At 37.6% G+C, this 26,183-nt stretch overlaps 1 protein-coding gene across 1 annotated transcript in view; it reads left to right on the top strand.

Moving 5' to 3' along the window:
- Positions 1-18,538, top strand: part of LOC126190731 (fumarylacetoacetase) — a 71,827-nt gene extending 53,289 nt beyond the window's left edge. The window contains exons 5-9 of the mRNA XM_049931218.1: positions 12,284-12,537; positions 12,656-12,862; positions 12,947-13,092; positions 18,118-18,235; positions 18,396-18,538. Coding sequence (XP_049787175.1) covers positions 12,284-12,537; positions 12,656-12,862; positions 12,947-13,092; positions 18,118-18,235; positions 18,396-18,475 — 805 coding nt within the window. The 3' untranslated portion in view covers positions 18,476-18,538. The remainder of the gene's footprint in view (positions 1-12,283; positions 12,538-12,655; positions 12,863-12,946; positions 13,093-18,117; positions 18,236-18,395) is intronic.
- Positions 18,539-26,183: the final 7,645 nt, after the last annotated feature.

Genomic DNA, 26,183 nt, shown 5'->3' with positions numbered 1-26,183 from the left:
TTTTACTTTAGACATTCATGGCTGTACCCACATATGGAATTTAATTACATTTGTGAACTTTTGCAGGGTTATAAGCCTGAGAGAATTTATGAAGTGTACGATTACAGTTTATTTGATATGGATGTACTATTTGTTAATAACAAAACACAGTGAAACATTTTGTTCAAGTGGTGGGATGCTTAGAAGCCTAATTCCTTTTAGTGTATTGTTTATATGGTGCTATAACATTGTTACTGATACTGTGATTTCTATCATCATCATAATCATCATAATTTGCAGCTGGAACTGCTTGGAACACCAGCCTCTCCATTTTTTGCTGTCCTCCAAACATTTTCCCCACTCCATTCTTCCCCAGCCTTCTCCTCTTGTCATCATGCATTCCATCACTCCAACAGTCCATTTGTCTCTTGTACTTTCTCTAGGTCTCTTGCCTCCTACTGTAATTTCATGAACCTGTTGGGGTACACTGCAAACAGACATTCTTTTAACATGTCCATACCATGTTTGGTCTCTTGTATGGGCTTCTCTTTCACGATTCTTCTCAATATCTCATTCCTTACTGTGTCCATATTATTTAGTACTATCCTGCTCCTTTGGAACTCCATCTTGCAACCCTGTATACTGCTCACCTGCCTTTTCTCCGTTACCAGTGCCCCCAGTGTGTATATGAGTAGTGAATTATACTCTAATCTACTTAAAGGGTTATTATAAATTATTGTCAGACATTCACCAATCGTGTGAGAAATAAAAAAAAAAGTGTTCTTCCTTCATTCTCTTCTTGTTAGGTTCTGTACCCATTATGAACTTTACAGAGAATACGGCCAGATGCTCAACTTCAGTCTTTGCTCTTGAAATAAACTATTGCTTTATTTTTCACAACTTGCTAGGTTTAGCCACATGGTCATTATCTGGTTGAAATGTATATTAGTGTGCATTATCTGTGTATTAAAACCAGGTGATCTTATCCAGATGTGTGAGTAATTTACAAACCAAAATGAGTGCCACCATAAGTATGGAGGAGCAGAGCCTCTCTCATCATTTGTAACTGATGTACACACAATCTGTAGCAGTGTGTATTGACATAATATTATGAATATTTTTAATCAGACAGAGAAAATCAAAAAGCTTTGGTACAAGTGCTCAGGTTGCCCCTCCTTTCTGATTCTTCAGATATTGAATCTGTAGTCCTACCTTGATGTAACATGTTCAGAGGTATTAGCAAAGCAGTTCATTTAAATCTGATTCTTATAGAGGTCATTAGAGGTACTGTTAATGTACAGATACAAAGCTTTCCTACTATGAACTATGGGAGTCGCTCATTACTCATGGCTTGATCTTCTGGCAAAATACTTATGAGCCCCACAAAATTTTCATTACATAAATTAGAACTGACGATAATGTTATCTAAGAGAAAAGATGAACACTGTAAACCCAAAAATTATAAATCATGCCATTGCCATTGCATTGTGGTAATAGATGTAACATATTTTACACTACAACACTTAGAATCTGTAAACAAAAAAAGAGATTTCCACCCCCATGACATTAGAAACAAAATGCAATTACAAATTATGAAACACAACAGAAAACTGCACACAAGTGGTATTAAATGTGTAGGAATAAAAACACTTTTAGGAGAAATGTTAATATTGCTGATAGATTAGGAAGGTAGGCACTGACCAGAAATTGTCATAATTATATAGTTTTCTTTGGCAATTTTCCTTTTGATAGCAATAAAAACATACAATAATGTCCCCGCAGACATCAAATCATCTAAATGTCCACGCAAAATAAGGTACAAAATGAAACAAATTTTTCTCTAGTGTTACTGAATTTCTGGAAAGAAAACTGTAATTTTCCAAAAATTGAGATTTTTTCCTATATGTTTTGTAAGTTCTATTCCTAATTGTACAACTGTGATCTTGGTGTATGGTAGGCTTTCTTGTGAAAGCTGACATTGTGTAAGTATTATCTTAGAAGCTAGATTAAGGAAAGGCAAACCTACGTTTCTAGCATTTGTAGACTTAGAGAAAGCTTTTGACAATGTTGACTGGAATACTCTCTTTCAAATTCTGAAGTTGGCAGAGGTAAAATACAGGGAGCGAAAGGCTATTTACAATTTGTACAGAAACCAGATGGCAGTTATAAGAGTCGAGGGGCATGAAAGGGAAGCAGTGGTTGGGGAGGAAGTGAGACAGGATTGAGGCCTATCCCCGATGTTATTCAATCTGTGTATTGAGCAAGCAGTGAAGGAAACAAAAGAAAAATTTGGAGTAGGTATTAAAATCTATGGAGAAGAAATAAAAACTTTGAGGTTCGCCGATGACATTGTAATTCTGTCAGAGACAGCAAATTACTTGGAAGAGCAGTTGAACGGAATGGACAGTGTCATGAAAGGAGGGTATAAGATGACCATCAACAAAAGCAAAACGAGAATAATGGAATGTAGTCGAATTAAGTCGGGTGATGCTGAGGGAATTAGATTAGGAAATGAGTCACTTAACCCATTAGCGCCATGCGTTGCCATATGGCAACGTTAGTAACACTTTTTTAAAATCGTTGATTCCACAACATCAACGAAGCGAGAGTGTTGGCAGCACTGGATTCCGTTCCGCAAGACTGTAAAGATCACTACAATGCAACAGTTTTAACAATACATTTAAATTCTGCAACGTAAGCAGTATTGGAAGTCATTGTTTGCTGAATGACGAAGAAAAATGGAGTATAAGTTTGAGTAAGTATGAAACTTCCTCGCAGATTAAAACTGTGTGCCCGATCGAGACTCAAACTCGGGACCTTTGCCTTTCGCGGGCAAGTGTTCTACTATCTGAGCTACCGAAACACGACTCATGCCCGGTCCTCACAGCTTTACTTCTGCCAGTATCTTACTTTGAGTAAGTATGTTTTACACAGTAACTTACAATATGTAATTTGGTTTTATAGTATGGTTGTGCTTTAAATATTCAAATACATATTCTTTGGAGTTTACTGCTTGCTGTGAAATAAATTACGTTCATTTAGGCCGTTTGAATGTTGGTGTTGCCATATGGCAATGCTAGGCACTTGTACTCAGTAAAAGGATGAATTTTCTCTTTTTTGTTTTAGAAGAGGTTTCTTGCTTGCTGAGGCACTGGAGATTCTTTATAATGACTATATTGAAGGTGATGTGTTTGTTGAGCCCCTGAGCCCCCAGATCCGAATAGAGAAGAATGATGGATTATTGTATGTGTGGTGGCTGGACAACTTAGTTGTCACAATGATCTCTTCTTCATGTGGTGTACAAGAAGTTGGCCAAGTCAAGAGATTCTCGGAACTAAAAAAGCAAAATATAATGATTCCCAGACCAAAACTGGTAGCCAAATATAGTACATAATGGGAGGTACTGATCAGATGGATCAGAATCTAGCATGCTATCGCATTGCAATAAGAAGCAAGAAATGGTACTGGTGTTTCTTTACATGGATGTTAGATGTCGTCATACAAAACAGTTGGATTTTGTATAATAAAGCAAGAAACCAAACTATTTATCAGCTTGGTTTCAAGAGAGAAGTAGCAACAGTGTACTTGCAAAGACACCACGGTTTACCAAAAGGAGCCGGGAGACCTGCATCAAGGGCATGTTTAGACAGCCGCATATCAGATTCAGTTAGGTATGATAAGACTGACCACCTCGTCCAGCACACAGGAGGAAAGAAGAAGAAAAGGTGTGCACACAAGGACTGTAAATCTGTTGTGAGAACAATGTATTCAAAGTGTAATGTGGGATTGTGTATTGACTGTTTTATTCCATTTCATGTAATAATAATGCTGAGTTCAAGGGTTGATTTTTGATTATTAATTGTACTGTGTTATAAAGTATCAATTATACGATGAAGACTGAATAATAAAGTTGCACAAAACTTGTATATGTAATAAGAAATTTCAATAACCTACTTATTTTACTTGAATTTGTAACCCATATAAATTTAGGTAGTGAAAGCACCTAGCATTGCCATATGGCAACATCAAATATCTCGCTAATGGCGGTAATGACTTTCGTCGAAACAAATCTGTTGTGTAATTTATGCCTTTTACAGACATAATAACGCAATTTTTTTTTTAATTTACGAAAAAATTAGTTTCGGTGCTAATGGGTTAAAGTTTTGCTATCTGGGGAGCAAAATAACTGATGATGGTCGAAGTAGAGAGGATATCAAATGTAGACTGGCAATGGCAAGGAAAGTGTTTCTGAAGAAGAGAAATTTGTTAACATCGAGTATAGATTTAAGTGTCAGGAAGTTGTTTCTGAAAGTATTTGTATGGAGTGTAGCCATGTATGGAAGTGAAACATGGACGATAACTAGTTTGGACAAGAAGAGAATAGAAGCCTTCGAAATGTGGTGCTACAGAAGAATGCTGAAGATTAGATGGGTAGATCACATAACTAATGAGGAGGTATTGAATAGAACTGGGGAGGAGAAGAGTTTGTGGCGCAGCTTGACAAGAAGAAGGGACCGGTTGGTAGGACATGTTCTGAGGCATGAAGGGATCACAAATTTAGCATTGGAGGGCAGCGTGGAGGGTAAAATCGTAGAGGGAGACCAAGAGATGAATACACCAAGCAGATTCAGAAGGATGTAGGTTGCATTAGGTACTGGGAGATGAAGAATCTTGCACAGGATAGAGTAGCATGGAGAGCTGCATCAAACCAGTCTCATGAGTGAAGACCACAACAACAACAACAACAACAACAGTTTCACAGTCACAGCAGTCAGAAATACTGTTTGTTACATATGTTGTATTTTACTTACATGACTTGTGTGTGTTGCAGTAGCTTATTTGATATCAATTATACAGCATTTATAGATATGTACTGTAGAAGTCTGTATACCTTCTACTATGAGGCTGCATAGTACACAATACTTCAATTGAAATTGACAAATCCTGCAAAGGATACAATTCCCCGTACCTCAGATGTGCCTGTTCACTCTCACATTGACAAAACGTGTTGCTTCATCATTAACATTCCTTCTTCACTGTTGCTGTTGTTGTTGTCATGGTCTTCAGTCCAAAGAATGGTTTGATGCAGCTCTCCATGGTACTGTATCCTATGCAAACCTCTTCATGTCCAAATAACTACTGCAAACTACATCCTTCTGAAGCTGCTTTCTGTATTCATCTCTTGGTCTCCGAAGATTTTTATCCCTCACACTTCCTTCCAACACTAAATAGATGATCCCATGATGTCTCAGAATGTGTCGTATCAACTAATCCCTTCTTTTGGACAAGTTGTGCTGCAAATATTTTTGTCTCCCCAATTCTATTCAGTACCTTCTCATTAGTTATGTTACCTACTCACTTAATCTTCACATGATATCTAATCTTCAACATTCTTCTGTAGCACCACAGTTTGAAACCTTCTATTATCTTTTTGTCTATATTGTTTATTGTCCATGTTTCACTTCCATACATGGCTGCACTCCAGACAAATACCTTTAGAAAAGACTTCCTAACACTTAAATCTATATTCTATTTTAACAAAAAATTCTCTTCTTCAGAAATGCTTTTATTGCCATTGCCAGCCTAAGTCTTGTATTCTCTCTACTTCAGCCACCATCAGTTATTTTGCTACCCAAATAGCAAAATTCATCTACTACTGTAGTGTATCATTTCCTAGTCTAATTCCCTAAGAATCACCTGATTTAATTTGGCTACATTCTATTATACTTGATTTCTGTTTGTTGATGTTTATCTGAAATCCTCCTTTCAAGACACTGTCCAACTGCTCTTCCAAGTCCATTGCTGTCTTTTACAGAATTACAAAGTCATCAGCAAACCCCAAAGTGTTTATTCCTTCTCCATAAACTACTCAGTTTCTTTGTGCTTGTTCAATGTACAGATTGAATAACATCAGGGATCAGCTACATCACTTTTTCATTCCCTTCTCAACCACTGCTTCCATTTCGTGTCCCTTGACTCTTATAACTGCCACCTGGTTTCTGTACAAGTTGTAAATAGCCATTCACTCCATGTATTTTATCCCTGCTACCATCAGAATTTCAAATAGAGTATTCCAGCCAACATTGTCAAAAACTTTCTCTAAGTCTACAAAAGCTATAAGTGTAGGTTTGTGTTTCCTTGTCCTATCTTCTAAGATAAGTCACAGTGTCCGTATTGACTTGCATGTTCCTACATTTCTCTGGAGTCTAAACTGATTGACTTGTCCCATTTTTTCCATTCTTCTGAAAAGAACTCATGTTAGTAGTTTGCAACCATGACTTATTAAACTGACAGTTCAATAATTTTCGCACCAGTCAGCAACTATTTTCTTCGGAATTGGGATTATTACATTCTTCTTGAATTCTGAGGGTATTTTGCCTGACTCCTACATCTTTCACACCAGATGGAAGAGTTTTGTCGTGGCTGGCTCTCCCAAGGTTATCAGTATTACTGACAGAATATTGTCTACTCCAAGGGCCTTGTTTCAACTTAGACCTTTCAGAGCTCTGTCAGATTCTTGTCACAGTATCGTATTTCCCATGTCATTTTCATCTACATCCAGTTCCCTTTCTATAATGTTGCCTTCAGTTTTATCTTCCTTGTATAGACCCTCTAGATACTTCTTCCACCTTTCAGCTTTCCCTTGTTTGTTTAGGACTCGTTTTCCATCTCAGCTCTTGATATTCATACAGCTGCTTCTCTGTTACCCAAAGACCTCTTTAATTTTGCTGTTGGTGATATCTACCTTTCCCCTAGTGTAGTGGTTCCCAATCTGAGTGTAATTACCCACAGAGGAGTAAAAAAAAAAAAAAAACAAGAAAAGGACTCCATTCTTTTTGGGTCACTAAACTAAATTACTTTTGTAAGATTATCGCTGTTGCCATTTTTTGTAAGATTGATTACGTAAGTTACCAATAATTACAGTTTTTCAAGTACATAATGTGGTGAGTGGTACTGTTTGTGAAAGGGATGTATGAACGTTCTCTCCCTTGCATAGTCCATCCACTACAAACATACTCTGTACCAGACATCTATGACAGTAAAGTTGAGGCATATATATATATCACCAAAATACCTTCTCCAGGATGTATGTAGTTCCCACAATGGATCAGAAATCACTTCATTATTCACTTTGCAACAGATAAACAAACTGTTTTGCAGCACAACACATCAGTAACTATGTAATGGCTACTACACTGCAGTAGGATCTACACTATATTATTATTATTTCTTTCTTTTCTCAGACGTTATGTCTGGTCAAAAATGGAAAGTGACGCGGACCTTGATTAAGCGTGACTTCCTTTTAACTGTATGGTGTATGTTATATTGCATTTTGGAACTTTCAGGTAATTGAACATGTGTCAATAATTACGGATTTCTGTAGTTGTATATATAAGTTTGGATGTAGCTGTATTGCGTTGATGTACCGGTGGATATTGTGTGGTATGACTCCTGTAGTTGATAGTATAATTGGTATAATGTCAACTTTATCCTGATGCCACATGTCCTTGACTTCCTCATGCAGTTGGATGTATTTTTCAATTTTTTTCTCCTGTTTTCTTTTGTATATTTGTTGTATTGGGTATGGATATTTCGATTAGTTGTGTTAATTTCTTCTTTTCATTGGTGAGTATGATGACAGATTTGTAATGTGGTGTTGTTTTATCTGTTATAATGGTTCTGTTCCAGTATAATTTGTATTCATCATTCTCCAGTACATTTTGTGGTGCATACTTGTATGTGGGATGTGTTGTTTTATAAGTTTATGTTGTAAGGCAAACTGTTGATGTATTATTTTTGCTACATTGTTATGTCTTCTGGGGTATTCTGTATTTGCTAGTATTGTACATCCGCTTGTGATGTGATCTACTGTTTCTATTTGTTGTTTGCAAAGTCTGCATTTATCTGTTCTGGTATTGGGATCTTTAATAATATGCTTGCTGTAATATCTGGTGTTTATTGTTTGATCCTGTATTGCAATCATGAATCCTTCCGTCTCATGTGTTGGATGCGTCTTGATCAATGTGTGGCTGTGTTAGATGATACGGGTGCTTGCCATGTAGTGTTTTCTTTTTCCAATTTACTTTCTTCGTATCTGTTGATGTTATGCGATCTAAAGGGTTGTAAAAGTGGTTATGAAATTGCAGTGGTGTAGCCGATGTATTTATATGAGTGATTGCTTTGTGTATTTTGCTAGTTTCTGCTCGTTCTAGAAAGAATTTTCTTAAATTGTCTACCTGTCCAGAATGTAGGTTTTTTATGTCGATAAATCCTCTTCCTCCTTCCTTTCTGCTTAATGTGAATCTTTCTGTTGCTGAATGTATGTGATGTATTCTATATTTGTGGAATTGTGGTCGTGTAAGTGTATTGAGTGCTTCTAGGTCTGTGTTACTCCATTTCACTACTCCAAATGAGTAGGTCAATATTGGTATAGCATAAGTATTTATAGCTTTATTATTATTTTATTATTATTATAGCAATCCACCAATCAACTGATCTATGAGCAGTAAATACAGTGTACACATTTTAACTTTGTGGATTTTAAATGAGTGTGCAGAGTGTGGGTGAAAGGAGTGGTGAAGAGAAAGTATGCTTTGTACAAACGTCTGCCCTCAGTGTGGATAGTTAGTTTTCTTTCCTGAGAAAGAGTTGTATGTGGAACTTGTGATGCATTTAGAATTTCTTCATTGTTCTGTAAAAAAAAGGTCATTAGACATAAGTAGTACCAGTTATCTCGCTTACCATTAGTTCATTGTCTAATAAAACATGTACAAAAACTAAATATTATTTATGTTTTGTCATTTTAAAAATAAGTCTTAGAAGAAAATTCTTTTTCATATAAAATTTAGTTAGGTTCAAATGTTGATGATGGTAGAGGAGAGGGGGAGGGGGAGACTAGGAAATACCTGATTGCACATAGGGGTTATTGTTCCCAAAAGCTTGGGAACCACTGCCCTTATGAAATAGGCTGTTGCATTTGTGTAATTTCCATAATGTCTAGGTATGATAGAGCCATTTTTTGATTTCTGTGTGCTGTGTAGAAAGTTATATTTGCTAAACTATTTCTCCGGTCACTGTCAGAAACCTGTTAAGTTCCTCTTACAGAAGTATCCTGTAATTGTGAATTGTGCATTTAGTCACCATATGACATTGGAACTCGTTTGTGAAACCCCATTCTGAAAAGTCATTGGACTGTTGTACCTGCCTCCATAGTTGAGGTCACTAATGAATGTCTGTGTGAGTGATGCTTGTCTTGGAGGCAGCTGCTTTGAATACTGTCTATGTAAGAAATTTGGACCACCAGTATCAGGCCAACAACAGAAGATGAAGTGGTGGCATAAAGTTCAAGAGGTAAGGACATATGATACTGTTGATGGTGATTTTTGTAGTCTCAATAAAGATCACAAAACCATTTAATAAAACTATTGAATAAACTGAAATACAGAACAAATTGTGCAAGATTCAAAGTGTAACTGATCCTGTGCATTTTACAGGACTATAAATGGAAACTACACAGCTTGAATTATAGTGGTGTGAACAACTTATAGATGAGGCAGAAATCAATCACTTCGCCCAAAAGGTATTACAGTTCCACCACAGTAGGATTTATCAGTGGTAATCAGATGTCACTTTACAGTGTTGCCAAGTGGCCCTATTAGCCATGAACAAATAAACAATTGTTCCAAAGAAAATCCAAATATAACCAATGTTGTGCAGAGTCATCATCAATACTTCCATCCGCCATGAAGCTCTAACTAACATAAGGAGTGTTTGCAGATATCTTTATCAGTGGCAAGACAAATCATGACTCCCTAATTAAATTTTTGTGTATGATAAGCCCTCAAATGCACACAAATTTACACTTTCTTTTCAATCCTTGGATATCTGTGTTCAATCAAGCGTTGCGTTCTGAGTCTGTTGTATGGTGTTGCAAACATTTAATTGGGCCACAGCCACATGTGTTTTTGTAGGAAAATGCTGTGTCAATTAAGCATAAGTGACCAAAAGAGGTGACACTGAGTGTCCTGACAGTGGGGTCAATTTCTGCACAACGTAATATATATAACTGGTGAGTGGTAGATAGCAAAAGCATCCAAACAAATATCTGTCCTATTGTACACTGTTAAATGGCTGGAAAGCCAGAATGGCTGGCAGGGATTGCAGCTGCTGCTTGAGCTGAGCTGGTCGAATATTTCACCAACTCCTGATATTGATTGAGCTGGTGTAGCCACAAGTCAGAAAAATTTGCTATCATGTAGCTATGTTATGTAACTGAACTGGAACCCGTTTCATTGCCAGTTTGCAGTTCCCAGTTTAGATGACAAAAGTAATTTATTAATACTTTATTGAATACATTGAAACACAAACTAAATGACTCAAGGATCATAAAAATTACAGATCTTGGGAATTTTCCAGGGCTACAAATGAAAACAACTGAAATTAACACAGCTTTAATTATTGTGGTGGGAACCACTCATAGTTATGGCTAAAATAAATCACTTGGCCAACACAGTATCACAATTCACCAAAGTAGAAGTTAATAGTGGTAGGCTGACGTCACTGTATGCATATCCCAAGCAAGCCCAATTGTAATGAGCAAATAACATGATCAATCCAAAGGATATCCACAGAGTTAAAGTCAGTAATTCAGTCAGCTGAGGACAGAAACACATTAGGTATTGCAGAAGCCAGAATGGACCTGCAGCCAATTGGCCTTAAATTGGTGAGTTGACAGGTTCAAGTGGCCTGTCAGTCAGAAATACTATGCTGCTCACTGCTTGCAGTGAACCCGCCTTACTTAGGTATAATGTGGTGTATCAATAGTATGTCTCATCAATCTGTATATACCACTTATCCAATGGCAGCATGGGGATGTCAAGCCTGGCAGTCCCCTGGTGCTATTTGAGAGCTGTGTGCTGTATGCTAATACTGGTTTTACTCCCCCCCCCCCCCCCCCCGCCCCCCACCTTTCATCATAATTTTGCACAAACCTGACAACACATTATATTTACACATCTATTATATCCACCTACACTCAACAGATACACTTAAGACACAACTCTCGTAGACTGCACTGAAAAGGGCCATTGTGTGTTAAGAAAAAAACCATATCCACTTGAGGCTGATGACCCCTCAGTGTCTCCAGCCTACAACCAAATATGAATCTGTCTTTAAAAACTTATTGATATGAATAAAATTTAGTGGACAAGAGTCTAAACATGATTTACATCAGTATGAACAGTGACCTATGCTCTTAAGATAACTTGTGACAAGTGCTCTTAGACAGAGAAGCAAGAAGAGAATACTAAGTGATGTGTCAATAGTTTATGTAAAACTTTAAAACATTTTAAACTATGGAAACTATATGTACTGAGCACAATGAATGTGTCAAATTTCATGTGGCAAGTGGAAATGCAGTAACTTTCTGTAGGGGAACCAGTGCCTGTTAGCAGGAGCTGTTAAGAAGTTAAAAGTGCTTCATCATGTACTCATTTTTACAGAATGATGGGTTACAGACTCATGAGAGTATGAATGTAAGAGTGCTATTCAGAAATTAAGGTCCAATCAGCTGCAAAATGGAAACCACAGAGAAAATAAACAAATATTTTATTTGCAACAGTTAGCTACATCATCCAGCTATGTTTCTACATAGTTGCATCTCTGATTGGGACATTTCTCATAGCATTGTACCAAATTTCCAGTACCCTTGTCAGAGAAGTTAGTTTCCTGTGCTTTCTGCCACTTTTGTACATTGATCTTTGTCTGTACCAGGATGTTGTCTTCATAGCCAGTTGTTCATGTGAGCAGAGATGAAAATCGGAGGGAGCCAAGTCTGGACTGTATGGTGGGTGACCTAACATTTCCTATTGACAATGCTGCAGGAGCATCGTCACTGCCCTTGGCAGTATGGGGCCAAGAATTGTCATGAGAAAAGAAATGTGTGGCAGTTATGTTATGTGAGCGGCATGAAAATAGGGAAAAGTTCTCACAGGCACTCATATTTGGTGGGAGACACTATTTTCTAGGCATTGTGATGTGCTCACTGTCCACTTAGAACTGAAAAGTGTGACGTGACACAATCAATGAGCATACTAGAGACACTGTCCCATGCATCTGTGCAAGTATTCATTGGATTTTCATTGTGTTTTCCATTTCACAATCAATTGGACCTTACTTTCCAAAAATCCCTTGTAATGACAATCTCGTATACAGATTTGTGAGATAAATGTGGTGTTTTATAAGGCATTAAATAATAATGATAATAAAAATGAAGCTTGTTCTGTTTATGCATGTTTTGTTGTAGGAAACATTTGCCAGTTGGCTATCATGGCCGTGCTTCATCAATTGTAATATCAGGAACACCAATTCGTCGCCCAAATGGACAAACATGTCCTGTTGAAGGAGCAGCCCCAGTGTTTGGCCCCTGCCGGCTCATGGATTTTGAGCTAGAGATGGCTTTCTTTGTGGGAGGGCCTCCCACCAAACTTGGGGAGCCAATTCCAGTTAATGAAGCAGAGGACCACATCTTTGGAATGGTACTCATGAATGATTGGAGTGGTATGTTGAACAGTTGTTCATTGTGTGAACTCATAATCTGCACAATATTTGAAAATCATGTTATGCAGTGGACATTAAAACTTTCTGTAATCTTACGGTTTTTCTTACATATTGACAGCTCGAGATATTCAGAAGTGGGAATATCAGCCCCTTGGGCCTTTCCTAGCAAAGAATTTAGGAACGACTATCAGTCCATGGGTTGTAACTCTACTGGCACTGGAGCCATTTAAAGTTGATAATTTACCGCAGGATCCCAAACCTTTCCCGTATCTTCAGCACAATGATAAGTTTAATTTTGATATTAAACTGGAAATATTCATTACTCGTAAGTTATACATATTACTTAATATATATTGCAGTCTTATTATTAGGTTTACATTTGAAGTAACACAAAATCTTTTTGCTTCAGCTGAAGGTGCTACTCCTCACAAAATAAGTCAGACAAACTACAAGGAAATGTACTGGACTGCAAAACAACAACTGGCACATCACACAATTACTGGCTGTAATGTTAACCCAGGCGACCTTATGGCATCTGGCACAATTAGTGGGAAAGTAAGAATCTAGAATCTCAATAGTAAAATCTACTCCAAAAATAGAATATACATTATGTGTGTGAATTTTATTTTGTTTTTCTCTTCTTTTTCAGTATTTTCTTTCTTATTAATTTATCAAATTATTTAACCAGTTTCTCTCTCTCTCTCTCTCTCTCTCTCTCTCTCTCTCTCTCTCTCTCTCTCTCTCTCTCTTTTGAGAGTTGTTTATGTTCTTTCTATTCTTTTTATATAAAATAGCTGTCAATGAATGTTCTTTTTTTTCTTTTTGTGTAGTTAAATCATAGCTTTCTCTATCTATCTATATCCGAATCCCACTCCAGCTATTGCCGGGCCTGGGTGCTGATGAGTCCTCTCCATTTGGCTCGGTCCTCCCACCCCTTTTCTTCCTCCACTTGGTGCCAGGTCATACCTCTCCTTTCTACAGATATTCTCATTCCCATTTTCCTCCGTGTTCTTGGGCGCCCTCTAGGTCTTTTCCCATCCACCTTTATTAGTTCTTCCATAATTTTGGGGAGTCTCTGCCCATGCATCCTCTTAACATGCCCATACCATCTTAATCTCTTCTTTTCAATTTCTTCTCTCATACTTTCTTGTTTAAGGTCCTTTCTAATCTCTACATTCCTTATTCTGTCCATTCTTGTTTTTCCCTTAACTGCTCTGAGAAATTTCATTTCTCCTGATTGCAGTCTGCTCCAGTCCCTTTCTGTCATTGTCCATGTTTCCCCACCATAGGTGACAATAGGGAAGTAATAATTCTTAAACATAAGGAGTTTTGCTTTTTCTGAAACTTCCTTATTCCAAATCAGGTGTTTTATTGTTTGGTAGAAATTGCCTCCCTTCTATAACCTCCTATTAATTTTGTTAGTTATTCTTCTATCCCTAGATATTTCACTCCCTAAATAAGTGAAACTTTCTACCACTGTGAGGGGTTCTCCATTCAAGGTAATATTTCCGTTGATCCCTTTCTCTCTTCCAAATACCATTACTTCACTCTTACCTATTTATTTTTAATCCATACCTTTTCATTATTTCCTTCCATGCATCAAGCTATAACTGTACATCTTTCCCTCTCCTTCCCTCTTTCCTGATGAAGCAACCATTGGTTGCGAAAGCTTGAGTTTTGTGTGTATGTTTGTGTTTGTTTGTGTGTATATCAACATGCCAGCGCTTTCGTTTGGTAAGTTACATCGTCTTTGTTTATATAATCACTCTCACAGGTCTATTTCATGAACTGTTTAAGCTCTTTTATGAACAACAAAAAACATGCACCGGTGCTATATCTAAAAGCAATGGGAAGAATTTAGAACTTTGAAAGAAGACACATGAACACATAGATGATAAGATGAAGTACATTGACATATTTAGAGACGGCTGATTGTCTCCTGGGTCCCATAGCCCAATTTCCTTGAGGTGGAGACCAAACCAGCCCACAGAGAACAGTAAGAAAAATAAGGACTAGAGGAGACCATGCAATGGGAATAGCAATAGTGCTACGGAACAGGAAAGACTTCCTTTTATAATGAAGGGTGTTGATCTTTTGGAAATTGTAGTATTACTGTATTGTTAATAATAATAATAATAATAATACAGTAATACTAAAATTTCCAAAAGACCAACAGCCTTCATCATAAAAGGAATTGTTTCCTGTTCTACTGCACTACTGTTATTCCTGCTGCAAGGTCTCCTCCAGTCCTTATTTTACTTACTGTTCTCTGTGGGTTGTTTTCGTCTTCAGTGCATGGAAAGTGCGCTTTGAGAATGAGACAACCAGCCATCCATAAATGTACTTTGCCTTGTCATGTTTGTATACAGTGCAACTTATTTCAAAGTTGTAAGTTCTTCCCATTGTTTTTATACGCAGCACCAGTCCATGCATAAGAGAGGTTTAACGGTTCCTAAAATGGGAGAGTGAAGTAGTGGACACACACACACACACACACACACACACACACACACACACACACACACACACACACACATGGTATGATAAAAAAGTAATGGGAATCATTTAATTTTGTGGGCTGTGTCTATCCGATTTTCAAATTTTTTTATCTTTGTGGTACACATGTTCCAGATGTAGGTTTGCATTTTCAGCTGCTTTGAATATTTAGTTTGCTGTTGAAGGTTGGAAAAATTATACCTGTTTTCAAGCACTTGGCAAATTTTTTACTTTTGAAAAATATGGATCAAAGAATTTGCATTAAATTTTGGCTGGAAAAATGGAATAAAGTGCAGAACCCCATTTGAAATGTTAACTGTGGCTTTTGGCAAATCTACTATGAGTAAGGCAAGAGTTTACTTCTGGTGTAACCATTTCAAAGAGGATCAAGAGGATGTTGAAGATGACAACTGCCATGGACATCAATTACTGATGACAGTGTGGAAGAAGTAAAGAAAATGGTTCTGGAAAATCAGTGAATCACCATCAGAGGGGTTGCTGATGATGTTGGCATATCCTTTGGTTCATGACAAGCAAATTTTTTTTGATGTTTTAGGCATTAAATGTGTAGCAGCAAAGTTTTCTGAAATTGCTGAATTTTGATCAGAAATGACTTTGAGCAGATATCGCTCAGGAATTGCTGAATAAAATTTACAGCGATCCAGAACTTGTAAAGAAGGTTATAACAGGTGACAGAATATAGATATACAGGCATGACATTGAAACTGAGGCCCAGTCATCCCAATGAAAATTGCCTGAAGCACCAAGACCCAAAAATATGAGAAGCTCTATCACAAGTGAAGGTTGTTCTCACCGTTTTCTTCAATTACAATGAGAGAGTGCATCATGACCTCCTGCTTTGTGATTGTACAGTCATAAGGGATACTACCTGGAAGTTATTTGCTGTTTGTATGAAGCAGTCGAAAGACAATGACCAGAACTGTGGCAGAACCACTCAAACTGATGCTCCCTTTCACACCTCAATGCTTGTTCATGATTTTTTGGCAAAAGAAAGAAAGAAAGAAAGAAAAACTACTATGTTGCTTCAAAATAAGCATGACATGGCCCCCTGTGACTTCTTTGTATTCCCAAGGCCAAAGAGAACCATGAAAGGACATTGTTTTGCCAACATTGATGAGATAAAAACAGAATTGCTCAAGAAGCAGAACACCATAACAAAAAGTGATTTCCAGAGGTGCTTCCAAGGTTGGAAAAAGTGCTATCACAAGTGTGTTATATCTGAGGGGGATTACTTCAAAGGGGACATAGTTGAAGTCAATGAATAAATAGAGATTCCTAAAGGAAAAAAAGTTCCCTCTACTTTTTGATAACCAGTTTATATTAACAGTTAGATCACTATGACATCATACTATTCAAAACATGTAAAATATGTCATTGTTATGAATGAACAATCACCATTTCTTGGCATGGAAGCCAGGACACCAAAGCCTTCATCTGTGAGGGTTTAGAGAACAGCTCACATGGCATGTTTTGCAGCTGGACCTCAAGGAATATTGATGGTTATATAGCATGCAGCTACATTGACAGCTCCGATATTTACGTGACAGAGAGCGACACAGATGTTCATGTCACTTGCTCTGAAGCCATAGTTAATAGCACATTACAAATTATGTAACTCATTTCTGAGTTTTCCTTGTTCAGTTGCTCATTAGTCACATTTACTGCTCTCCCAAACTTCACATTCATGTTATTTGTGATTCCATGTGTCTTTTAGTTGGTGTATTTAACTTGGTTTGCACATCAACCACAGCTGACCCCTCATGGCAGAGTTGTCTTTGACACTGTTTTTATTTAAAGAGTGGAATCAGATTGTAACTTCACTAACTAAAGTGAAATAGCATATCATATTATGTTTGACTATAGTCCTCCTGTGCACTGTTCGCAAGTGTAACAGAAAAGAGTGGAAATGCTAATGGTACAAGAGCTCCACTCCACTACACATCACAAGGCTGTTTGCGAAGTGTGTCTCTTGTGATTGCCTGCTCTTAACTCCTTGCTTATTTTGTTATATTGTTTTAAGAACAAAGGAAAGCATCTTTTGAATAAAGTAATATTGGGTATTAGGCTATATCATTATAAAGTGCTAAAGCAACTAACAGTTGAGGTTTTGACCAACTTTGCAATGGTTCTCTTCGGGCAGTTGGATACTGGTGAAAGTCATCCCTTATATACTGTTTATTTTGGTTATCAGATGGCTACCAAAGTCATGTGTCTGGGATGTATTGGACAATTTGAAGAGAGGCTGGTATGGAGGTGGATGGCTGTGTGGTAGACTGTTGCACACTAATCACTTACTAGAATAGCCTTCCAATCACCTTCCAGAGTAGCACAGGAAATAGTCTACCATACAGCCATCTGCTTCCATACAGCCTCTCTTCAAATTGTCCAGTTACATCCCAGATATGTGATGTCGGTAGCCTCTGGATAATTGAAGTAGAAGTATATAGGGGAAGACATTCACTAGTATCCACCACTTAACCGCCCTGAATAGGACCACTTCAAAGTCAGTAGAAACATTGGCAGTTAGTTGATTTAGTGTTTTATAATGGCATGTCTAATACTCAAAAACTGTTTTATTCAGAATGATACTGACTGTGGAAGCCTATAAACTTATATAATGGGAACACAGTTTTTAATGTAACACTATTCTGAATGCCTTGTCAGATGCATTGCTTCAGGCCCTCATCTTCCCTTACACTACCTTCAGTGTTAAGATTGCCAATGCATTTCTTTTGTTTCATTCCCCTTAGACTAGGAAGCAGTTGCAGAAACAGTATTTGGTAAGCCAAAAGGACAATTAAGATTATGACTTACCCACATTAAATACTTATCAAAAATGCATTATGAAGTGGACATTAAATTTTATATTGCAAACAAGTAATGTCTCTCTTCATTCACAGCTCTTTTCTTTTCCCTTTCTCTTTATGACAAGTTTTCTGCCTCAAGTGTCCTCTTATTTATTTTGGCAGTGCTGTGAATTATAAAAAGACCTACGCAAAAACTTGTATTGGTGATAGTGTAAGTGTCATTATTGTTTCATTAGTAGAATAAATTTGTTCTCAGGTTGCCAATTCTTATGGATCATTGCTTGAACTTAGTTGGAAGGGTACTAATCCTGTGGAGTTGCCTGGTGGAACCTATCGAAAGTTTCTGGTGGACGGGGATGAAGTTACATTGAAAGGTAACTTTCACAAGTTTCCTCCAGGTTTCCTTATTGATTGTATACTGTTTTGTGATGTACCTTATCCATTACACTTACACTTCCATGACTCAAAGCATTTCTTACATATAAAAACTAGGATTTTCTTTTGATTTTTTGTCCCTTGCTCTGTGTGTTGCAGGACACTGTGAAGGTAAAGGGTACAGAGTTGGATTTGGCTCTTGCACTGGAAAACTCCTGCCAGCCTTGGATTTACAATAACTAAGATGTACAAAAACCTTTATAACTGAAGCTGTAAATACAGTTTTTTTGAACTTTTGATAAGATCGTTTCTTTTCATCTTGCGCTTTATCTTTTCAGATACATATCATGTCTAATGATCTGACTCTTGTTATTGTCAATTACTGAATTTATACAGAATTTATGTGTATTTTACAGTTTACTCCACAATAAGATTTGTTGCAATGTATTTAAAACTGTTCAAGAGCTGAAAAAAACATACTTTATACTTACTTTTCAGTTTGATGCTCTTGATGATTGTTGATGGTCCTTCACTTAGATTTTTATTACGTTGGGTGCGAGATGTAATGCTGGTGATTTTTGAACAAATTTCAACAGCCAAATTCCTCAATTTATTCAGATTTTCTTGTTCACACAACATTATAAATACACCTTTCAACTTTGTTTGCTCAGCCAAAAATTCATGCATTGCTAGCCACACTAAAACTGTACTCACTGCCTCTCATCACACAACTGGGTTCAACAATATCTTGCACAAAAACCTTCAGTATAAAGAAAGTCAAAGTCACATTCTTCCGTACATAGAAAATGCAATACAGAGATTTATTTGAGCTACTGTAATATAGGGTGATTTTTTTCCACTGTGTATAAACTCTAGGGATTGATTGATGAGAGGATACAGAACAAAAAAGTTGAAGATACCACTCCACATAAAGATGGCCTCATCTGTGAATAGGATTGATGACACAAATTCCAGAATTGAGGTTGCCTGGTGAAGAAACTAGTGACAAAACTGCTCCTGATGTGGAAAGTCTCTCATTAGTAAGCCCTGCACACACTGTAGGTGACACGTGTCTGGTGTCCGAACATTTCAGGTACGTCATTCATGATTTCCTGCTTCCTGAAATGATCTTGCCTCAGACAAATGGCAAAACACTGTTGCAAATATGGAATGCTATGGTTGTTGTCGGCAGGGAAAGTCCTCCTGATACAACCTTCCAGACCGCCACCCATTGCCATTTGCCTTTCCATAAGTGAAAATCATGTTGGCAAGCTCTCGATTCAAATACAGAACCGTTGTGTACAATGCTGTATCACATCCACTACAAGGAGACTCAGCATGAGAAATGAAGCAGACTCAACATTAACATTTACCGGCAGGAGAGGGTGCTAGGATTTGACATATAAGGAATAGTACCATCCTCTCAGAGGAAACCATGCGTACTGTAACTGGCTGCATGTTGCAGTTTGTATTACACTGTAGCCTCCGTGCCAAAGTATGATTGAATAAATAGTATCTAGCATGGAAACCATGCATTTCCAGACATAAGTTCTTTAGACCTGTTTTGTTCCGTATCCTCTCATTGATAAATTCATAGAGTTAGTACACAGTGGAAAAAATCACCTCGTATAATACTCTATACAACCTAAGGATGAGATAGATAAAATAACATATTAACAACTCAGGGGGAATGAATGAAAGTGTGGCAGCATGTTGTCAGAAGTTTCCAGATGTGGACAGAAAGCTGGATGTCACAAGGTGTAAGGCCAACATGTTTATAGTGCCAAATTGGGCTGGCCCAGCAACCTGAGGCCGTTGAAGGAATGGGAAAAGATAGTGTGTGTCAATAGTGATTTGTTACAGTGCACTGTGATGCTGTTATTCATACCTGTTATGGAGACATCATCTGGATGATTTCACAAGGGGAAGCATAATGAGTTTCTTACTGCTCTCAGCATTGTTTCACATGTTTCCCCTCAATGTTACTGTGACAATGTAACACCTTGACCATGTGCATCTTTTCATGGGTGCATTTGACCCTGACTTAATTTTTGTGGATGACAGTTCACGGTCACCCTGAACAGCACAGATGGAAGAGTCTTTGGAATTTCCCCAGCTTAAAGCCCATCAAGCATGTATGACATGCGTTGGGGAAATGTATTGTAGCATTCCCACAAGCACCAATGTCCTTCCAGCAGTTGTCAACCACACTGCTGGAGAAATGGCAAGCCGCACCTCAAGAACTTCTTACCATCTTGTGGGAGCATGGGAGCACATTGCAGAGCATGCATTGCTGTTTGTGGTCAGACTGTACATGTCTCACCTTTTGTAATGGTCAACAGACCACAATAAATTGAGGTGTCATTTCTGTTCATCTCACTGTGTATCCCTTTCAGTTGCGTTCTGTACTAAAGTGGAGCAATTTTTTTCTGTATATGGTTACTTGGCAGTGACACATCATATGGAAGTTACTTTCATCCTTAAGGTTTTTTACATCAGTGTAACTTCTGTTTGTAAAGTTTTCATACATATTTCGTACAATAATTTGAAATTATAAAAATTGATTTTCTGGAATGAAATGACTCTTCTGAAATGTTTTTATTCTATACTCTAATTAGAAAAGGTAAAAAAAAATCACTAAAGCTGGTTTTTGGATGTGACAGGATCTCACACATAATCATTATTTATGTAATTATGACTCCAAAAATAAATTTCTAATGATTTGTCTTAATTTTCAGTGTGAGAATGTTAAATTTAACTTGTTCATACTGCACCATGACATAAAATGAAGAGACTGAACCCCCACACCTTAAAGATATTACGATACAGCTCCAGGATTCCACACATAACGTGTTGTGGGTGAGATTCTTCCACCATCTAGATACTCAACAAACTCAGCTAACAATTTTTCATAGATATAAAACAATACCTTCTCTTGTTGTATGATAATGTTTTACATATTGAAATGCTACAATTTTCAGGCTTTTAATGTTCGGGAATCCGTGTTCGTCTAATACATCATTACTTCATAATTTACATTCTTTCTTCCGTTCATATGTTTTGTACATTCCTAGAATAATATAGTTTTGTATCAACATATCAGTGCTGCAAGATAAAGTGTTAAAAAATCATTTTCCTTAATTACAGAGGTGACTGACAACTCAATTGTTGTAGTGTAACAGGGCATTTGATCAAGTACCTAGATACACAATGAATATTTGTACTACCTAAAGACGATTGTGATAGTGGATATTTGCTAAGTAGTGTATAAAAAAGGAGCAGTTACTGTGCGGGTTTGGATGGTGTGTGCACCATAACAACAAGGGCAATGGCGAGCAGGTTTGTGATGCACAGCTTCCATTTGCTGCACGAGGCTATTCGTATGCTTTGGCGCTCAGAATTGATGGTATCATGAATGGCTTGGAGGAAGAGGGCCACCGACAATGTCAATGGGGACCCCATACAAGTGAATCATTTTTATGTTAAAAAAAGAAGACTCTAGAAATGGTACGTAAATACATAATTAATGCTTTACAAGAATGCTAATTAACAAAATTGGACACATTACACACAAATTCTGTGAAAATAAAAGTTTTCCATATTGCTTCAGTGGTACTGACCCATCAAACCCTTTACTTAATTTCCCATTACAGTTAACTTATTAGCCTGGCAGCACCTGTTTCTACATTACTTTCAGATAGTAATCAATATAGAAAGCAACAACATTTCTTCATTAATTATTCATTTAATTAATCATCATTAATTTATAACTGTATACACTTGCAATTATTATTAAGTTACCAGTCTAAAGCATGTATTACAAATGTTTCTCATTCACAAAACCAACAAATCTAACACATCAAAAAGTTTTGCATCACTTCAGTTCCAAGAGTTTCAGAACTTGTACTGAAAATTGGAATAGAGATCAACATAAATATCATTTCCACCCTTTTTATTGCTCATGAAAACCACACATTGCATGTTATACATGTTGTACCACAATACAACGATACCTTCAGAGTTGGTGGTCCAGATTGCTATACACACCGGTATCTCTAATACCCAGTAGCATGTCCTCTATCATTGATGCATGCCTGTATTCATTGTGGCATATAATCCACAAGTTCATCAATGCACTGCTGGTCCAGATTGTCCACTCCTCAATGGCAATTTGGCGTAGATCCCTCAGATGGTTGGTGGGTCACGTCATCCATAAACAGCCCTTTTCAATCTATCCAAGGCATGTTCGACAGGGAACATGTCTGGAGAACATGCTGGCCATTCTAGTCGACCGATGTCGTTATCCTGATGGAAGTCATTCACGAGATGTGCACGATGATGTCGCGAATTGTTGTCCGTGAAGACAAATGCCTCGCCAATATGCTGCTGATATGGTTGCACTATTGGTCGGAGGATGGCATTCACGCATCATACAGCCGTTGCGGCACCTTCCACGACCCCAGCAACATACGTCAACCCAACATTATGCCACCTCAAAACAGCAGGGAACCTCCACATTGCTGCACTTGCTGGACAGTGCGTCTAAGGCGTTCAGCCCGTCCAGGCTGCCTCCAAACGATTGTCTGGTTGAAGGCATATGCGACACTCATTGGTGAAGAGAACATGATACAAGTCATCAGCGGTCCATTCGGCATGTTGTTGGGCCCATTTGTACCATGCTGCATGATGTTCTGGTTGCAAATATGGACCTTGCCATATACGTCAGGTGTGTAATCGTGCATCATGCAGCCTATTGTGCACAGTTTGAGTTGTAACACAAAGTCCTGTGGCTGCAGGAAAAGCATTATTCAACATGGTGGTGTTGCTGTCAGGGCTTTTCTGAGCTATAATCCATAGGTATCAGTCATCAACTGTGTAACCCTTGGGTGGCCTGAGTGAGGCATGTCATTGACAGTTCCTGTCTCTCTATCTCTCCTGGATGTCTGAACAACATCGCTTTTGTTCACTCCAAGATGCCTGGACAGTTCTGTTGTCGAGAGCCCTTCCTGGCACAAAGTAACAATGCAGACATCATCGAACTGTGATATTGACTGTCTAGGCATGGTTGAACTACAGACAACACGAGCCGTGTACCTCCTTCCTGCATGGAATGACTGGAACTGATCGGCTGCCAGACCTCCTCCGTCTAATAGGAGCTGCGTGGTTGTTTACATCTTTGAGCAGGTTTAGTGACATCTGTGAACAGTCAGAGGGACTCTGTGATACAATATCCACAGTCAATGTCTATCTTCAGGAATTCTGGGAACCAGGGTGATGCAAAACTTTTTTTTGATGTGTGTAGATATGCCACATCATATTTCATGTTGCCAGTGACCAAATTTGCAGTCATTTGTGTAAGTTACTTGTACTTCTGTGCAATTACTTTCCACATGACTCAATGAGTATCATCCACTACATGTCATGGCTGGTAATGCTTCTACATCATATTCTCACAGTTCTTCAATACTAGCCGTACTAACTCTCAGTCTGCCTCAATACACCATCACAGTCGTCAATATAGTCATCATAATACATGAAGAACCCTAACACATCACAAAAATCTGCAAAGAATTTTGTCATTTCACAATAAACTTTGTGTTTATCTCAATTGTAACATCTCAACATGAACCATCAGTTCAATTTGCTGACTAGTACCTGGAGAAGGCATACAAGTGAAATTAATTCACAATCAACATATATGATTAAATAATTCATTCCTTGCACAAATATTGTGAATTTCTTTTCCTACTTGCAGGAGAGGTTTGTGTCCTGTAATTATTTTTATAATGACAATATTTGGCAAGGTGTAAGGTAACTCCTTCCTACCATCATTACTGAGTACAATAATATGATAAATGTCATTAAAAACAAGTATCAGAAATTTATTACAAAGTTTAGCAAAGAGTACATAGTTGTACTACCAGAACCATGTACAGTATTTTTACATTTTCTATGTGTAACAGGTCCGATCTCACTTGAAAGAATGCTTTATAGACTCACCTTTCAAATTTCCACTGGGTCAGGCCTCCACCACCTGGCTCCAGTGACAACATGAGTGAGGGTGAGCTGAAAGAATTGCCTGCAACTCTTCCCTAGTCTAAGCCAATGGTGAGGATCTCTACAGTTGGCAAAACATGGCTGTGTATGTAGTTACAACTTATAACACTCCCTAACTGCTACTGCTATACCATAACCTCGAAACTGGAGGCAGTTTGCAAAACAGAATTATTTTGTTAGAGTAATAATGGTATAAAGCAACAGAGCAGTGTTACCCCCTGAGAGGAATTTTGTTATGTTGACCGTGTTGTACCTAACGGAGGTGGCTTATCAGAAGTGAAAGTCAGAATTACGTAAATATTTGAACAGTAACAAACAAAATTTTGCCTAGCTATACTGTTTATAGAATAAGGAAAACGGTCGCCAGCCTAATTAGGCAAGAGAAAGATTAACGTTCTCGTTTAAGAAAGTAGGTATAAGTAACTATAACGGATCAACGCAACCTATACTTTGTCACACGCGAGTGTAGTGAACTCTGACACATACATATGTTTACGGTAAGATTGAAACTAACAGAGCAGTAGAAACAATTTGCAAAATTATAACAGATACCGTAACACACTATTACTTTCAGGGCTTACACAAAGTGAATGGTCTTTATAACATTACTATTAATATGCACTTCTAATACACAAGAGAGACAAACACTTAGCAAACATGAGTATATAATGTTTCACAACTGCAGCTTTCTCACTTTTACTACAGCGAAACACAATGTTGACAAAATTGCAAGAAACTGACTCACCTTTTAGAATCTACTACAGACAACAATGTGATCATTTACTTTATAAGCCTCAGTCTTAAGAACTTTTAATTTTGAAGTTAACAACAGCACTTTAATAAGTAGTTTTAATAGGAATATTTTCAGCAAACAACATTTACTTTAACTCACTCTCTTGCCACCTTAACTTTAACTTTCTTTTTACTATGTTGAAGAGGCATTAATGAGCAAAATATTGGACTTTAATGTTCTTTTAGTAAGGACACTCGGATATCACTTTAGCTCAAACGGTGAGGAACCTGAGAGGTGTTATGATGAGGAGAAAAATCAGGGTAGGTACATAAATTCAGATATAAATTACCTTATATTTGAGCACACTAACACATCCATTAAGCTGATCCTTCACTGTACATCATTGTAGTATTCCGATGTAATGATTGCGCAATGTGGTGGCAACTGCATGTTGTTAGGTGGAATTGCAGGTAGAATTGCTGGACTCTGTCATTTCTTGGTGGCGATGATCGATACCGATCCCAGAATATTTCCAGCTATTTAACCATTCTTCCGAGGCATTGGAAAGCGGCAGGAAAAGCCTCTCTCGGAACCAGCACAATATGCATCTTTTACATGGCAGTGCACAGACTCATAGCTCGTCCCCGACTGACTGTCAGTTCCACCTTTTCTACATAGGCCAACCACAATTTGTGCGCGCTACACAGTTCCGTTCCCAAGGGGAACCACTACACCATTTACACACAAACTAACTAAGAACCCTAAGTGAGGATCAGCAATTTACATAACAGCAACCAAATGCATTAAATAAAACAAAACATTTACACATATTGACATCTCTACAAAAAAATTATTAACACAAAATTACAATGATATACAGTAAGTTTTGTTCCCTCCAAATGGGACAAAGAGTTTAAATGAAAGATACATTACTTTGCATTGAAACAAACCATGACATCAAAGTTTTAACAAAGAAAAGAGTATACAATTTTGTGTTATCTATTCAATCAAAAACATTTACAGGAGCTTAACGATGTAATATTAAATGAAACAAAAGCAAAATAAATCAGTAGATCATTAGAGCTATGGTGTTACAAACTCCTCCATTAGGACATGAACCTAGAAGCTGCTTGCAACAGACTGACTGTACACATGAG

The sequence above is a fragment of the Schistocerca cancellata genome, chromosome 6 (assembly GCF_023864275.1).
Source record: "Schistocerca cancellata isolate TAMUIC-IGC-003103 chromosome 6, iqSchCanc2.1, whole genome shotgun sequence".
NCBI classification, from domain to species: domain Eukaryota; kingdom Metazoa; phylum Arthropoda; class Insecta; order Orthoptera; family Acrididae; genus Schistocerca; species Schistocerca cancellata.
This window is presented reverse-complemented; position numbering and strand designations above follow the sequence as displayed.